Genomic DNA, 18,641 nt, shown 5'->3' with positions numbered 1-18,641 from the left:
TGCCACAACAAATGCCAAAATAATTCAGGCTTCTCACAGGGGCCCCTAGAGGCACACAATGAAAATTTAAACCTCTCCTAATGACACTCAGACAGCAAGCCATAGTTCCTCTAAGGCACCCTTCCTAGCTGGAGCCAGTAGAGTTCTCTGACATTTGATGACCAGAGACTCTATTGGCTGATTCAGTTTTAAATTCTGAAAATGTTATAGATGAAAATGTTATACAATTTGACCTAATACTGAGGACCAAAAATCCACTGAAATTTAGTTAACAGTAAAAATCATCAAATCATTTGACATATTGAAACACAAAAGATGTTAAGGTATAGACATCAAAGATAAAATTTGAGTTGTTGTGCTCTCAAAATATAAGTAAGAGAGGAGTATTTAACAAGATAGTACAGAGATTGTATTTAAAAAAAAAACATTGAAAATGTTGAGGCATCAGCATCTCAGAACTGTCCATTTGGGGGTGGGGTTAGGGAGGGAGGGATGACAGGTGAGCCTTGAGGCCAGGTCCCTGGAAAGGATTGGTGGGAATGTGATACAATGAAAGACATGAAAGAAAGATGGAGACATTCTGGATAAAGGATTTTGAAGTTCATTTCTGTCACTCTGAGTTGGACATATTAAATGTGTAGGATTTATGGAAGTAGATGGGTTTTGCCAGCAGGAACTAAGAAAATCTAGGTAGAAAGTTTACATTGGGGAACATGTCAGTCAAGGAGGCATTTCAGACTATTCTGGTAGACCCATAAAGAGTGTCACATCAAAAACAGAGTCCTATAGGTAATGGATTAGCCAGAACATGACTGCTTTTCAGGCTGAAAAAAATGGTTATTGTATCATTTCTTTTTGCAGATTGCCTATTGTCATTACCAACACTTTCTTAAATACGGTATTTGCTGAATCCAAGTTTCTCTGCCTATGAAGTAAAATATGTCTTTGAGTTTTTTTAATGGGACCATCTTCCTTTCTATATCTGCACTTGGCATTCTGGGAAACATTTTTGTTCTTTTGATTTACATGCGCATGTTTACAGAGACCAAGAAGAAATCTATATATCTTGTATTCATCCACTTGGCCTTTACGCACACCATTATGCTTCTTATAAAAGGGCTACCCAAGTCACTGGCAGCCTTTGGCATGGAGAACTTCTTAGAGGATGTAGGCTGTATGATTTGTTTTTACCTAGAGAGAGTGGCTCGAGGACTTTCCATCTGCACCAGCACTCTCCTCACCCTGGTCCAGGCCATCACCATCAGCCCCAGAGACTCTGCCTGGAGAAAGCTAAAGGTTCAATCTGCATGGCACATCCTTCCCCCATTGTTATTGTTTTGGATACTCAATTCCTTCATAAGCATGAACTTACTATACCACATGAAAAATATCAGCAGTTTGAACATGTCACAAGTTACTCAAAGTGACAGCTATTGCTATTTTGTACCAGACAACTTGCTAATGAGGTGGGTTTTCCTTACCCTCATGGTGTTGAGGGATGCTGGGTTTCAGGGCATCATGGGTGTGGCCAGTGGCTACATGGTGTTTCTTCTCCACAAGCACCACCAGCAAGTCGCCTACCTTCACACATCCAAGCTTCTCTACAAAACTTCTCCTGACATGAAAGCTGCTCACAATGTTCTCCTTCTCATGCTTTGTTTTCTTTTCTTCTATTGGACAGAATGTGTTCTTTCTCTTCTTTTTAATGCTTTCTTAGAGGATAATACCATAGTAGTAAATATTCAAGAATATCTGAGGGTTGGTTATGCAATTCTCAGTCCATTCATACTGATTCTCAAAGATAGAAATCTGGCTGATTGTTGGCATTGAAAATACATGGATGAAAGTTCTATTTCATTAATTTTATGGATTACATAGATGGTAGTGCCTTGTTTTGTTTATCTCTGTTTGGTTAGGCAGACCCAAGTAAGACCTGGCCCAGGCTCTACTAGCCTTCTTACAACTGATCAATGGACCCAGCTGCTTTTTCTTCTCACTTTTGAAACAGTGTTGCAGCTACATTCATCCACTCTAGCCTGACTTTGGGGATCCTCTTGCCTGGAAATCATAGACAACTGCAATTTAGTGTGCTGTGTCAGCATGCCCAGCACTAATGGTGCTTTGAGAATTAAACCTAAACATTAAAAAGATAGTTTTGCTATAAGAGGGAATTTTCTGATGGCTGAAAGAATAATCAAAGTGTTTTCATATATAATAATGTACAAATTCCATCATAATTAATTTTAAAGCTGTAGGAGATTAATAGTGTTTATTAATATATAATCATGTTTCATTTTGTAATTACATTATGAAACTCATCAACAATATACAAATAGCAAAATAGGTGTTGTCTTCTGAAAGAACTTAGCTTAGTCGAGTCAGAATTAAAAGAATTTAAATTTGGTCATAGATTTCTTGATTATTCCTGCATTCAAAGCATGTCAAACTAACAAATGAAAATGAACACTATCCAACAGAAATTTGAATAAAGACATTGCTCATTAGCTCCTTTGCATTACATAATGCTGTCTGCCTTTATTGATCCAAAAATCATCTGGGATTGAATATCTAAGGTGAATTAATAGTTTGTGTTACTATTAATATATCTCCAATTTCCCAGAAAAATGTATGAATGGAGGCATGGCTCAAAGGTCCTTGTCATGTCAAGGTATCTGATGAGGATTTCTTCAAATGAGGAGCCTCTAATACTGAACATCCTTTATTATATTCTGTGTTTAAAGAAGGTCTTCAGAATGCAATGGGACTGACTTCTTTTGTTTCACAAGCTAGTATCATCCTGCTCCAAATCTTGCAACTTTAGGAAGATGAAAACAAGTTTGAAGACACTGTAGACATAAGTTCTAGACGTTTGATTTGCTCTTCAGTTTTTCACTTCACTTCTTCCTATTAACATAATTAAGTCTCATTTAAGCCAAAGATAACTTCTGAGGCAATGATAACTTCTGAGACAATGATATGTACTAATTGTAGAGGGAGAGGAAAAGTTGTACTTCAGGGACTCTTCAGAGCTTTCTTTTCTCTGACATGGATACAACTAAGAAAAATAAAGTCTGTCAGTTCATGAATCCAAATGCTTCACAAATCGGGCTGGTACAATTAGGGCCTGGACGGCCTCAGTTTGCCAGAAGGACTGACCCAGCCTCTGCATCAGAGCTGCCTAGGTGAGTAGTTCTGACAATTCTTTCATTTATGCATAATGTGTCCTGCCAATTTTCATCAGAAAATTGATGACTACGCCAGGGTGTTGCTGAGAGGTGTGAGAGCCTTAAGACTTTCATTCTTCTTCTATACCTGACAAGGCAAGCCTCTCAGGCCAGAAATGTGAAGGACACTCCACTTCCTAGAAATATGACTCTAGAAATATTGAGTCAGTTTTGTTTGTGTTCAGAATCAAATACTGACCGTGACAGTGCCCCCCCCCAAAAAAAATCTAAACTACAGAGCTGGGGGTGATGGCTCACGCCTGTAATCCAAGCTACTCAGAGGCTGAGATCTGAGGATCAATGTTCAAAGCCAGCCCAGGCACAAAAGGATCTGAGGCTCTTATCTCTAATCAACCTTTAGAAACTGGGAAGTGGGGCTTGGCTCAAGGGTAGGTTTGTAGCCTTGAGCTGAAGATCTCAGAGACAATGCCCAGAACCAGGTGTAGGGTAGTAGTAGCTTTGAGCTGTAGAGCTCAGGGACAGCATTCAGGCCGAGTTCAAGCCCAAGTCCAAGTTTGTGACCCCCCCCAAAAAAAGACTATGCTACAAATTTGCATGTTTGAATATTGGGAGTCCAAATGAGGTTTGACAATAACAATAACAACTCACAAAGAATACAAAAGGCAAAAATCATTTTGATACCAAAAATACCCAAACAATTATACATTTTGTGATTGTTCTTTATACTCCAGAAGAATGCTAACTTATGAAATACTTTTCACAGATTTCTATCATCATTCCAGATGATTTCTTTCAGAGAAGTGTTTGCTGGATCCAACATTATCTGCTCAGGACATTGAAATGATCGTGAATCTGCTCAAAGGAATTAACATCCTCTTTGTAACTGCACTTGGCATTGTAGGGAACATTATTGTTTTAATGAATTTTGTATATACACTTTGGAGAGGTGCTCAGAAGAAATCTATACACCTTATTCTCATCCACTTGGGTTTTACAGACACCATCCTCCTCCTTTCCAAAGGTTTACCAAAGACAATAGCAGCTTTTAGTTTGAGAAACTTCCTGGATGATACAGGCTGCAAGATGGTTGTTTATCTTGAGAAACTTCCTGGATGATACAGGCTGCAAGATGGTTGTTTATCTGGAGAGGCTGAGCCGGGACCTTTCCATCTGCACCAGCAGTCTCCTCACTGTGGTCCAGGCCATCACCATCAGTCCCAGAGACTCTCTGCCATGGAGATTCAAGCCAAAGACTCCATGGCAAATGCTTCCCCTGCTTCTCTTCTTTTGGATCCTCAGTTCCTTCATCAGCATTACCTTACTTCATTACATCACAAGTAGCAGAAAAAAACAACAGAAATGGCTAAGAGTAGCCATTATTGTTGTTTTCAACCAGATAGTCAGAAAATCAAATGGATACTTCTTATTCTCATGGCCATACACAATGCCATGTTTCAGGGTGCCATGGGTGGGGCCAGTGTCTACATGATATTCCTTCTCCACAAGCACCACCAGTGTGTTCTCTACCTTCAGAGCTCTCCCCTCCACAAAACTCTTCCTGAAACGAGAGCTGCTCAGAGTGTTCTCCTCCTGATGCTCTGTTCTCTTTTCTTCTATTGGACAGATGCACTTTTTACTCTAGTTTTAAATTCTTTCTTAGAATTCTACAATGTTAGACATTCAAGAGATTTTGATAATTGGGTATGCATTTCTCTATCCATTTGTGCTGATTCAGAGAGATGGAGTTATAGTCTGTTGCCATTTTCTGTGCGAGAAAAAGACATTGAAAATATCTGTTCCAATGAATTTTAATGTTAGAAATAAGCCTTAGTGTTCTTCTTTTGTTGGTAAAAAGGAAATAACTTCAAAATAGCTTAAGCATGTGAAGTTAGAAAGACCATAATGTGTGACCAGGAAATAGCTAGGAATACATGGGGAGGGGGAGGGCAAAGGGAGTGGAGAGGAGGGGGAGGCAGGGAAAGGAGGATTATTTTGTGTCTTGAAACATAGTATCACATGAAGAAATGCTCAACATCTCTGGCCCTAAAAGAAATGGAAATCAAAACCACATTGACATGCCACCCTATCCCAGTTAGAATGGCCATTATCATGAAATCTAGATTTCTCATTCTAACTAGATTGGGGTGGAATCTCAATAGGACTCTCCTAGCAGAGGATTACAATAGCTCAAAACCTATGTACATAAGGTCATATAGGATGAAACTAAATGAGATGAACTCTAGGATATAGAAACAAGAGCTTTATCTTGGGTTATTGTTGTTCTCAATGTACTATGTTCTTTTCTTCTCATTTTTTCCCTTATGGTTAATCTAATGTTGTTACTGTATCTGACTTGGTTACCTGGTATATTGTATATATTTTAAGTAGGGAAGGGAATGGGGGAAAGCAAAATGATTGGGAGATGATGTGGGCAGGGAAACAGGGACAAAAATATGAGGAAGTGTGTCAATGTATGAGAAGTAATGCACCTACTACCTGAAGCATGTAACTGTAACCCCTCTATGCATTATCCTGACAATAAAATTTAAAAAGATTACAGAGCATAAATGCTCTGTATGCATCATGCATAAACAAAAATACCAAGAATACAAATAAAATTCAGCAAACAACAAAAAAAAGGAAAAAAAAAGAAATCTAATAGATGGTAGGGATGTGGCCAAAAGGGATGGCTACTATATTGTTGGTTAAGTATAAGTCTTTTTGTTCAACCACTCTGAAAAGCAGAATGGAGATTGACACAGCAATCGCACTCCTGGGTGTTTACCCAAATAACCACAAACAAGCACAACCATGTTCATTACAGCATTATTTATCATAGCTAAGATATAGAACTCACCCAGATGCCCCTCAGTAGATGAATGGTAAAGAAAATTTGGTGTATATACACAATGAGGTTCTACTTCTTCCATCAGAAAGAATGATATCCCTACATTCATAAGAAAATGGAAAGACCTGAAAAAAATCATATTAACGGAAGTAAGCCAGAACCAAAAAAAAACATAGGCTCCATGGTTTCCTTCATTTGTAATAATATATGCCTAGGATAGTCTTAGCAAAGGGTCACAATAGCTCAGTAGCTATGTACATATGACCATATAAGATACACTCCAAGATATGGAAACAAGAGATTTTTCTTTGTTGTTGTTGTTGTTAATGTACTGTATGAAGTCATTTCTTTTTTTCTTATCTTTTCCTCTTTGGTTTATCTCCTGTTGTCACTGTATTTGATTTTGGTACTCTGTATCTTTTATGTAAATTTATCTGATTTGGAAACAACAAAATGGTGAGACAAATGACAAAGAATGAACCAATGCAACAATGATACTTACATGACAATATGTTGGAAATGAACTTTACAGCTTGGGGATGGGGGGTGCTAGAAGGGAGGAAAATGGAAGAAAAAACAAGGGAAAACAAGAAAAAACATTTCTTGTTCAACAAGAAATGTACTAATTACCTTCAGTGTGTAGCTGTAACACCTCTGTACATCACCTTGACAATAAAATGAAATTTTAGAAAAAGATGGTCCCATGCTGATTCTGTTTGGAACTCTGGAAGGGTGAAAATTGGTCAGGAGAAAAGGGAATCTCTAGATATTGCAACCTGATTGTGGTTTACTTTTTCCATTTCACCTCTTTCCCATTGAAAAATGTAACCCCTAATGAAGCCTAAAATAACATTTGAGTCAAACTAATGCAGTGATTGTGAAGGGAAGGGCTTCGGGGACAGAGGTGCTGCTGAGGATTTCCTTCTCCCTGACAGCATGGCAGCAATTAAAACTAAAACCTTTGTGATACTTACTAGTATATAAATAAGTCTGGGGAAGCTTCCCTTACCAGAAGGAATAATTAGAGCTCCTCTGCACCACAGATATATTAAGGTGAGTAGAGGGCACAATTATTTGTAAATCCACATAAACATCAAGTTATTATTATTGTCATACTCCAGTATACTAATGTGTTTCTCTTTTTCATGTCACTGTGGTTTGTAAGATCAGAATATTCTAGATAACTTTGTTTCTAACTTTTTGATTTTTTTTGTTGTTGTTGTTTTGTTTTTTGTTAGGCGGTGGTGGGGCTTGAACTCGGGGCCTAGGCACTGTCCCAGAGCTCTTCAGCTACCACTTTGAGCCACAGCACAACTTCCAGTTTTCTGGAGATTAATTGAAGATAAGCATTTCATAGACTTTCATTCCTGGGCTGGCCTTGAACTGCAATACTCAGATTTCAGCCTCCTCAGTAGCTAGGAATTACAGGCATGAGCCACCGGCGCCCTGCTTAAAATTTTTGGCAAAAGCATAAATATTCATCTCTCTTTGATTTATCCAGGAGGTAGACAGCTGAATGAGTCTGAGAGTTTTCGAGCTTCCCCTAACCTTAAACAGAGCATCGAAGGCCATGCAAATGGAAGGAAGTAGTTTAGGAAATCATCCTGCAGAAATGTGCAGACACCTCTTGGGGGCTCAGCCTGTGACACATCCCAGAGCTTTGAAGGGTGTTTGCACAAAGTGACCTCCTTGCTTTTTAAAAGGAATTAGTAGGACATGGAATTGTCTAAGTATTTTAGTGAAGATTCTGTCTTTAATAGATGTGGTAGTTTACACTAGTAAACGCAGGAGGCTCCGCCTCCTAATTGTACACGTAAGGTCAAAAAACCACCTCAGAAATAAATACATGCTAATAAAAGCTCAAAACAAAAATACCATTTTTCCAGCCTCCACTTTTACCTTCTTTTTTTATCCTATCAGCATCATTAACACTGGTATTGTTGGTACAGTTCAGTTTTGAAACATTTTTTACATTTCAAATATGGGCCAATGTTCTTTCTTAGATTATGGATTATGCTGCTCTAAGTGTAACATGGAATAAATATGAAAGTTTTCTTTTAGTATTCATCCTTAAAAAAATCTCCCTATTCCAACACAGAATATGATACTATACTTGTATGTGAACTTCACATATTATATGCTTATTTATTACTTAATGGAAAGAATTTTCAACACTACTAACCTTGAGGGGTTTTTTTTGTTTGTTTATTTTTATTTTTTTTGCCAGTCCTGGGCTTGACCTCAGGGCTTGAGCACTGTCCTTGGACTTTCTCAAGGCTAGAGCTCTACCACTTGAGCCTCAGCACCACTTCTGGCTTTTTTCTACGTATGTGGTACCAAGGACTCGAACCCGGGCCTTTGTGCATGCTAGGCAAGCACTCTACCACTAGGCCAAACTTCCGGCTAACACTGAGTTTTATAGTTGCTCTTTTGATAATTCTTGCTATGAAATGTCAGTCCATGAATTATGGTAAACTAAAACGAATCGTTTCAATTGTATCCCATTATTATGTGGCAAGAAGAAATAACCTTATATTTTCTATGTGAGAACACTGGACCTCGTGGATGCATACACCTAGCTGTTGGGTATTAGAGCAGGATGGGAAATTCTATATTTCTGATTACAAAATGTTTTTAAAGTAACATTTCCCAAGACACTGTTCTCTGGCACTTTTTACTTCAGTCACGAAGAAAAATATGTCACTTCTCAGAAGTGAATATGGCTCGGAACTTTGGAGTCCGGCAACAAGAAGATAGGGCTGAAAAAATGGGATACTCTAGAAAAAAATAACACAAACAAAAATATTTGATAAGTGTATTCAAGCATTGGTATTGACTGCAGTCATTTTCAAGAGATTTAACTCTGACTAATATGTAATAAATATTATCAGGGTATGCTGATATGTTTTCCATTAATGCTTGTAACATATTTCATTATGCTGTAGGCATTTAGAATGATACATTAGTATAGATGAAAGTTACCCCATTTGCCAGGGGGTTAGAAGGCAATACTAATATTCAGAGAATTAATACTATCTAGTCCCAAACCTGAGAACAAACCTAGTTTTATCAGTTAATATCTTTAAAACATATCAAATACACAAAATATGAGCAAGTCCCATACACTGGGCTAAGTATCCTGATCTTCTTTTATTCTTGTGCTTAGTTTGATGAGGAGGAGGAGGAAGAATAAAATTTGAGTTCTTAGACATGAAATAATAAAATTCTGTCCAGGCCAGAATTCTGGAAACCATCTTGGATTGAGAACGAACAAAGCAATATTGCAATCAGGTTGGAACAAAGGATTTAGCAAAACAGGCTCCAAAGTCAACTGAAACAATTGTTCCTCTCAACGCCATTCAGCATCTGCAAAATGCCATCGTGAGTAGTCTCTTTTGTTATCAATGATGCTCAACCTACATTACTGCATACAGCCAACACAGAATTCACAATTCATGGTGTACAGTCATCATAATTATTTTCTCCTTAATTATTTTCCCCTAACCCATCTTGATAAACCAATCCAAAGGTGATCTAGGCTTTCCTTAAGGCCCTAAAGTCATTCAGTGGCAATTCAGTATCTCCTAAAGTCCTTCCTAAGTGTCATTCAATGGTTCTTCTCTAAGACACACTCCCTGACAACTGAGTTACCTGACTTTTTTCAGACCAGATACATCTTCCTGAATCTCTTGTCTACATCATATCTGACTTGGACACTGAGAAACTACTAAAAATAACTACAAGATATTTATGAGCAGCTAAACCATGCAAAGTGAAAAGTAAGAAATTTAGAAATATTAAGGTATAGGCACTGAAGATATAAAACTTTGAACCAAATACAAATGTAAAAGCTTTTATACTGATCAAGATACTAGTAAGAAAGGAATATCAAACAAAAAATGATATTATGAAAAATAAAGTATGCTTAATTTGAGAGATGTTAAAAAAGTTGAAACAATAGAATTTCACAAATGTCTGTATACAAGGAATGAGAAGGGCAGAAAATTTAAGTCTGCGCTTCAAAGCTTTGGAATTCAGTAGTAATAACTTGATGAAATGGAGATAAGCATGGTGGCTCCTAGCTACTCAAGAGGCTGAGATCTAAGGATCAAGGTTCAAAGCCAGCCCGGGCACAAAAAGACCTGAGACTCTTATCTCCAATTAACCTCTAGAAAACAGGAAATGGGGCTTATGATGATAAAACAGAATGACAAACATTGAAAAGTCCAGGTGATAGACTTTTTTTGTTGGGTCTACCAGGTTGAGATAGAATAAAAATGAGATATACAACAACTTGAATAAGTAGGTTGATTTTACTAGTATAGAGCTCAAAAAAATCTGCTGTGAAGATTTTTATTTTTAAATGCTAATTGTCAAGAGTGCCTTAAGAGTATGTAGAATAATTGAAAAAGAAAGTACCCCCAAAACAGTGAGCAGAGGTCTCCAAAAAGTATCTGTTGGATCTAACATTGTTTACCTATTAAGTAAGCAATGATTTTCAACTCCAACATGGGGATAATTTTCCTCTGTGAAACTGTGTTTGGCATTGCAGGGAACATTCTCGTTATTGTAAATTATATGTGGTGTTTTCAAAGAGCCACTGAGAAAAACTCAATATACCCTATTCTCATCCATTTGGCTTTCACAAATATGATAACCCTTCTCTCAAAAGGGATACCAAAAACGATAGCAGTTTTTGGTTTGCCTCACATTCTGGATGATATAGGCTGTAAGATGGTTGTTTTTCTGGAGAGAATGGCCCAGGGCCTTTCCATCTGTGCCAGCAGTCTCCTCACAGTGATTCAAGCCATCTCTATCAGTCCAAATGCCTCCAAATGGAAACGGTTCAAGCCAAGGTCTGCATGGCACATCTTCCCATTCTTTTCCTTCTTTTGGATACTCAACTCCTCATTATGCATTAATTTGCTTAACTCTATCACAAGTAAAAGCCTGAACATATCACAACCCAACATGACTTATCGTAATTGCTACTTTCTACAAGATGGTCAGAAAATAAGATGGGTTTTTCTTGCCCTCATGGTCTTGAGGGATGCTGTGTTTCAGGGCATCATGGCTGTGGCCAGTGGCTACATCGTGTTTCTTCTCCACAAGCACCACCAGCGTGTCCTCCACCTTCACAATTCCAAGTGTCTTTACAAAACTCCCCCTGAGATGAAAGCTGCTCAAAGTGTTCTTCTGCTCATGTCCTCTTTTCTTTTCTTCTATTGGATAGATTGTGTTTTATCCATCTTTTTAAGTTTCTCCTTAAAGAATCATTTCATGTTAAATATGCGAGAATTTCTGACTCTTGGTTATGCCATCTTCAGCCCATTTGTGCTGATTCACAGAGATGGACATCTGGCTGAAGATTTGCATGCTCAGTGGAAGAGAAAGAAATTGAGAAAATGTTTTTTTCCTTGATTTTTTTTTTTATTTTTCAGAAAGTGTGAAAGAACTCAGCACTGGTACACTTTGTGTAAATGAAAATGGTGTCAAACTATTTAAGGGTTTATTCAGATAATGAACTTGGCAACCTACAGTCCTGAGTTCATAGCTCAGGGACAGTGTCCAGGCCCAGAGCTCTAGCCTCATGACCAACAATAACAACAACAAAATAATTCAAAAGAGTTTTCTGACCACTAAGACAAGAAATACATGATTGCTGCTACAACGTAATAAAGGATAGCCTGGAATGTTAGTTGCTATTCTGGGATTCTGCATGGAAAAGAAGAATTGATTCAGAGTGAAAAAGGAGTTTCTTCATACCTACCATTATTTCTATCTAGTTTTAACAAAATCAACTCCTATGTTTAAGGATTCCATTTCAATAGGAAAGTTCTAGCAACAGAGCTCTTCTAAAATTCAGAATTCTCTGTCTTCATGCAGTTATTTGTCACAGTCATGGTGGAAGCCAAGTGTGTTTCACTTTCACAGTCAAGATATGCAGAGTTTACATCATAAATTATCTGCGGCAATCCAATCTCTGAATTATTCCCTGTAATGTATACTACACAGGTGCTGACATTATGTTTTCAGTGGCTTCAGGTTAATCCGGATAAACTAACACAGAAAAACTTTGAATCATTCCTATCCCCTAAAGATAAAGCATTAATTTAAAAACAAACACTACCATATAAATGTTTGACCTGATCTAACTGCATTTCTTTCTGTTTGACTCTACCTCTTTAAAAATCTACTAACTGGAATCACAGGCAATATAGAAACTTTGTTCTGAATCATTTTCAGAAATATTATTGGCTTTACTATAAGCCCAACCTTACTCAGAAAGTATGCTAGCTGAGTATTCGTGAGTCACTTCAGTAATCCTAGATTGGGGGTGGGAGTTCGGCCTAGTGGTAGAGTGCTTGCCTAGCATGCACAAAGACCTGGGTTCCATTCCTCCATACCACAAACATAGTAAAAAACAGGACTGGTGTTGTGGCTCAAGTGGTAGAGCTAGCCTTGAGAAAGCCCAAAGACAATGCTCAGCCCTGAGTTCCAGCCCCAAGCCTGGGAAAAATAATATATATATATGTATATATACATATATACATACAGTATGTATCTATGGAACTACCACAATGAAACCCCCTTGTACTATTATTATATACTAATAAAACTTGTTTAAAACTTGATTTAATTTTTCAATTTGTATTTGCTCTTACATATATCATATACAACTTATTCTCTCTCCGATTTTGCCATTCATAATCAGGGAATGGAAATCATGCCTCACAATGTTATTCACTCATTTATGGCACAAATATTTTCAGCCTCTTTTGCATGCCAGGCACACAAAAATACAGGAAACAATGGGAAGGGCAGTGACTAGGAGCCAACTGATAGCCCAGGGCTACCATCACTTCTGGGAAACCAGTGCTATTCTCACCTCTAAGCTCTGTGCCCACATTTCTTTGCATCCACTTGAATCAGAAAGTAGAAAGGGACTCCTCATCAGTAGACTAAAGTAAAGAAGAATTATACTTGGATATAGATGAATTGAAGAATTGTCCTGGATTTTCACATGGCAGACTTAGTGTTTTGAAGGAGTGGATCCATCTAAGTTGGTGGTTGTTGTTGTTTGGGGGGGGGGGGGGAGTAATGTGTGTGCCAGTTCTGGAAATGGAACTCAGGGTCAAGGCTTTAAAGATAGTGCTGTACTTGGAGGCTGGGAGTGGTTAAAGTGCTTGCTTAGCTTGCATGAAGTCCAGGGTTCGATTCCTCAATACCACATACATAGAAAAAAGCCAGAAGTGGTGTTGAGGCTCAAGTGGTAGCGCTCTAGCCTTGAGGAAGTCTAAGGACAGTGCTCAGGCCCTGAGCTCAAGCCCAGGACTGGCAAAAAAGAAAAAAAAAAAAAAAGAAAGAAAGAAAAAAAAGGTAGTGCTGTACCTCTTGAGGCACAGTTCTACTTTCAGCATTTTGGTGATTACTTGGAGATAAGTGTCTCATGACACTTAAAGGAATCAGGCTCCAGTTATTCATACCTGTAAGTCTAGTTGCTCAGGAGGCTGAGATCTAAGGATCCTGGTTTGAAGCCATCCAGAGAAAGAAAGTATATGAGATTCTCAGTTCCCAAGCAAGCACCAAAAGAGGCAGAAATGGAGCTAAGGTTCAAGTGGTAAATACTAGCCTTAAGGAAAATTAAAAAGAATAATGACTATCCTTCAGGGACAGCGCCAGACCCTGAGTTCAAGCCCCAGGCCTGGCAGGAAGAAAAGAAAGGAAAAGAAAAACAGAGAAAGAAAAAAGGAAGAGACTTATTTTATGTGTCTGAATGTAGTTGTTGTACCCAAATTCCTAGGACCCTGAAAGAACCACCAGAGGCGAGGTCAAAGCAATCAGAGGCAAGGGTCATTTATTGCAAGTTTGAACCCGGACCTCCAGGCACTCCTTGCCGGTGACGCTAAGAGGTCCGGAGCTCAGGGTTACAGCACTTTTTATACACTATTTTTGAGGGAGGCAGGAACTTAGCATACATCATAGCTAATCACTACCCTCTGCGGGAAAATCATAAAGCAACGCTATAACAGGACTGGCACACTATAGAGCAGGAAAAGGCTGGGAACAGATTATTGGTTAGGTCAAAGGGCTGATGTACTTCAAACTGTTTGGACTGTACCTATGTGCTGTTGGAGTCCAGATCCTGGTGGGGTGTCCAGGAGCGGTCATTCTGTCACGTCCAACTCTGGGTGGGGTTTCTCTGGAGCCAGATGGCTGTTAACTCTTGCATCCAGATCTGGGTGAGTACAAAGTTCACAGAAGGGTGGGGGGCGGGGCGTGTGGTTTCAGAGTGTCTATAGAAAGACTGCTGGTATTTTTCCACTTCCCCATGGGTCAGCAAAGCGAAGGTACAGAAGCAAAAATAGCGGTTAGGTGTGTGATGGTCATAATTTTATTTTCTATGCATCTCATAGTCCCTATACTAAATCACAGCTTGAAATTTTTGGAAGGAGAAGACAAGTCTGAAGAAATATAAAACTCCAGATATAGAAACGTTATTGTTCACTTTCTCAATGAACTTCCTTCTATGAACATAAATAAAACTTAATGAAGCCTGAGATAAGTTCTGAGACAAGCAAATATAGTCATTGGAGAGGGAGAGGGAGAGGAAAAGTTGTACTTCAGGGACTGAGATTCTACAGAGGGTTTTGTTCTTCCTGAGAGATAAACAAGATTGACACTGAAGTTTGCATGATAGTTTGTGGCTGACAGGAGTTCTATATATTTTGACAATACAAGTAGAACTTGAGGATGCTTCTTCTGACCTGAAGGACTAACCCAGACCTTGTCTGTCTCACAGCTACCAAGGTGAGTAGATCTAACATTTCCTTGATTTACTTACAAGTTCTATAGTATAAATATTAATCTCTCCTTGAGTAAGTAAGGGAGTTAATAAGAGAATTTATAAGACAGAATTCTTACTCTTGTAGCTTTCTCTAAAGTTATATGTCAAGGGCCAGAAAACTGAAGGGGGGGGGCATTTAAAGAAGACAACATTTGTGAAATGTTTAAGTGTCTTTTGTTACTGCATTCAGAATCAAGTGTCATCAGAAAGCTCTTGTATCATTAGACTAATTGTCATAAGATTCCCATTTTGCTGTCTTACATGGTATAGAAAGAAGAGATGTTCAGGTTTCTAAATGAAACTTACTTTTCTTCCGCTTCCATATCATGACTTCAGAACTAATGTCCAAAAATTTCACTGAATTGTTGGTAAATTATAATTTCTGGTGAGCTATCCTGTGTTTCCTGCTGTATTGCTAGGCTTCTCATTTATTGTATTTACTTTGAAAGTATTCTCGGAGTTGAAGTCATGGCTCAGGTGGACTATCACACAATGAGCAAAATATGTCAGACCAAGAGTTTGAGTCCTGGTCTCAGACAAATTGAAAAAATACTATTTCTAACTCATCCTTAAAAATCTACCTACACTTAATACCATTTTTTTCAACACAAATACTCATGGCAGCTTTATTTGTTATAGCCTCAAATTGAAAAGAACTCAAATATCTATTTATCCATATATAACATTATAATCACACATGCAAGTTTACTTCACTAATTATATTGGTGTGATTGTTTTGTCTTTCTACTTTTTTAATGTGAGTCATGGGACTTGAACTTGGTCTGGGTGCTGTCCCTGAGCTACACAGCTCAAGGCTACCACCCTACCCTTGAGCGCAATCCCACTTCCCATTTTCTAGAGGTTAATTGGAGATAAAAGTCTCAGGTTCTTTTGTGCCTGGACTGGCTTTGAACCTTGATCCTTAGATCGCAGCCTCCTGAGTAGCTAGGATTACAGGCGTGAGCCACGGCACCCAGCTTGTCTTTTTACTTTTAAGCTCCTTCTCAGAGAGCAACTCTATGATATTACATATTCAACACTTTGTGTTGCTTGGTATGGATTCTAATCCCATTGTATGGATCCACAGAGAAAGACACCTGGCTGAATGTTGACATACTCCCTGGCAACAAGAAGACATGGAGAAAATTCTTGCTCATTTATCATCCAGTAAGTAAATTTTACTGTGCAAAAGAAATCCATGTCAAAGTAGATTAAACATAGAAGAGTTTATTCTGAAACAAGAATCCTGGTGACCCACAGCCCTGAGCTGACACAGAAATCTCAGTTTCCACTCTGGAACACTTAAGAAATGCATTTAATTTTAGGCCAGTCTAGGCAAAAACATTAGGGGAAAAAAAAAATCCTACTTGCCCTGGTAAGTTGGAATGTGATGGCAAACAAGTATAATCCCAGCCACTCATGGTGAGTCAATGGTAGGGAGTTTGCACTCCTGGGCAGAGACATGAGAACATACCTGAAAAATAAATAAATAAATAAATATACATCTAAAAAAGAGCTGGAGGCTTGGCTCCAGGGTGAGGCACAAAGCCCTGAGTAAAATCTCCAGGACTGCCCCCCCCAAAAAGGATTTAATTCTAGCATTTGTGAGATTAGGCTATTACTATTTCTACACGTATTCCAGTATTAGAAAGGAGGACAACAATTTTGTAAATTTCATTAAAATTACCTGAGTGTCCTTTACTCAGGAGTTCCTAAAGATATGAAAACACTCATTTAAGCCCTACAAGACCACAGCTCATTGTTTCATACACAAAGTACCATGTGTAGTTTGTGAAGAGAACACTGGGTCTTAGAGAAATCAGGCAATATCTTCAAAGGTCATACAAAAATTTGAGAATGTTCCTTTTCAAAATCCAAAGTGGTTGATTAAAAAGTTTATTCTTGCAAGTCTTGAATTTGCTACTTCTCTCATTTGTATCCCTCAGGCATCTGGAGTACACATACCCACATACCACACCATTTACTACAGAAGGCCCTGAATTACTAGATTCACAAAAATTGCATTTTGTTAATCATTACATGCTGGAGGTAAGAAGCTTATGGAAGTATATTAAAATACACTCATGGATTTATTGTCTCAAGAGTTCTGAGTAGATAGATACAAGTGTACAGATATTGATATCTCAGAAAAATGACAGATGTGATAATAATAATAATAATTATCATTATCTAACCATAAGCAGGTCAATATAGGACTATAACAACTAAACAATTAAGTTATAAGTGTACCTAAGAATAATCTGTGTCACTTGGTGAACCTATGTAAACGTTCAATTTCCTCTCACATATTCATGTGAACAGACACTAAAAACCCTACTGAATGTTATCTCCTCCAGGCCTTTCAGTTTAAACATTCATAAGAAAATAGACCAACTCAAATATCTCCCCATACTGGCTTCATAATTCAAAACAGTTATAATTATATAGGTTTACAACTATAAGCCTCATCTAACAATTTCTTGAAAAACTATTTTTAGAATTTAATAACAGGTGCTAGGTGAAACAAGTAAGATTCTAGATTCAAAGACAAGCACTCGCTTGGCTTTTCAGCATCCCATAGAGAAAAGAAGCAAGTACATAGATGACTCACCCTTGGCAGTTCAGGGAAAATATATGAAATGAAATTCTAGACTGGTTTGTGACTGTTAGACACTGTTAGAGCTATGAGAGCTTGTAGTTATGTCAAATATCGGGCACATTATGCATATTGTTGTTACAAGGAAGTACCAGCCAATGTTACGTGTGTGTGTATGTGTGTGTGTGTGTGTGTGTCTGGGTCTCTGTTTGCTAATCTTGGGGCTTGAATTTAGGACCTGGGAACTGTCCCTTAGTCATTTTGCTTCAGGTTAGCATTCTACCACTTTAGCCACAGTTCCATTTCTGGCTTTTTGATGGTTAATTAGAGATAAGAGTTTCAGACACTTTCCTGCATGGGCTGGCTTCAAACCCTGATCCTCACATCTCAGCCTTCTGAGTTACAGGTGTGATCCAACAGTACCAGGCTTCAATGTTTCTTTTCTTTGGGGAAAGCTTAAAATAATTCAGAAATAAATTTGAATCCAGTGGCTCACTCCTGTAATCCTAAACTACTCAAGATCTCAGTTTGAAAGCAGCCTAGGCATGAAAGTCCATGAAGATTCATCTCCAATTAATCACAGAAAAAGGCCAGAAATGCCACTGGGGAGAAAAAGAATATGGTTATAATAAGTCATGATGTGAGATATTAGCTTGGCTGGATCTACATAGCCAGTTATTTCCAAGAACAGAAAATATTGATAGATTTGGAAAAGGCAGAATCTGGAAGGTTTATCTTTTGTTAAAGGACCAGAGCCTGAAATGGAAACAGTTTTTCTGATGTTTTATTTAGAGTGTTCCCTTAGGAGAAATGGAGGGTAAGAACAGGGTGAAAGGGTAAACAAATCAGTTTCAGTCTGACTCTATTCATGTGGAAATTGGAAATTTGCCACAGTCAGGAACATCATGAAGCAAGGGGACTGAACTTTTCTATTCTAATTAACCACTGTGTCACTTAAGGCCAAGGACTACCCAGGCAACTGAGAGAGAGACAGAGACAGAGACAGAGAGACACAGACAGAGGGAGGGAGAGGGCGAAGGAGAGAGAGAGGGATAAATCTCATGACTGCCTCCTGGGAAGCTACTCTATTTGGTAATATATATTTCACAAAATACCATTCCTTGGAAAACTACATTTTTTTACTTGCTTAATATTTACTTGAAA

At 38.2% G+C, this 18,641-nt stretch overlaps 1 protein-coding gene and 2 pseudogenes across 1 annotated transcript; all 3 read left to right on the top strand.

Moving 5' to 3' along the window:
* The first annotated feature begins 939 nt into the window (after positions 1-939).
* LOC150048209 (vomeronasal type-1 receptor 3-like) lies at positions 940-1,830 on the top strand. The gene has a single exon (XM_090356202.1). It carries the CDS (start codon positions 940-942, stop codon positions 1,828-1,830), a length of 891 nt encoding a protein of 296 aa, XP_090212328.1.
* Positions 1,831-4,025: 2,195 nt separating this feature from the next.
* LOC150048208 (olfactory receptor class A-like protein 1) lies at positions 4,026-5,016 on the top strand (annotated as a pseudogene).
* Positions 5,017-10,542: 5,526 nt separating this feature from the next.
* On the top strand, positions 10,543-11,434 carry LOC150048207 (vomeronasal type-1 receptor 3-like; annotated as a pseudogene).
* Positions 11,435-18,641: the final 7,207 nt, after the last annotated feature.

This window comes from Megascapheus bottae, chromosome 22, assembly GCF_031878675.1.
Source record: "Megascapheus bottae isolate mThoBot1 chromosome 22, mThoBot2.hap1, whole genome shotgun sequence".
NCBI lineage: Eukaryota > Metazoa > Chordata > Mammalia > Rodentia > Geomyidae > Megascapheus > Megascapheus bottae.
The sequence above is the reverse complement of the archived record's forward strand: the minus strand, read 5'-3'. Positions and strand labels throughout refer to the sequence as shown.

What these genes read in the sequence shown, in the direction of transcription:
- LOC150048209 (XM_090356202.1), top strand. Translation starts at nt 940, where the DNA reads ATGTCTTTGAGTTTTTTTAATGGGACCATCTTCCTTTCTATATCTGCA.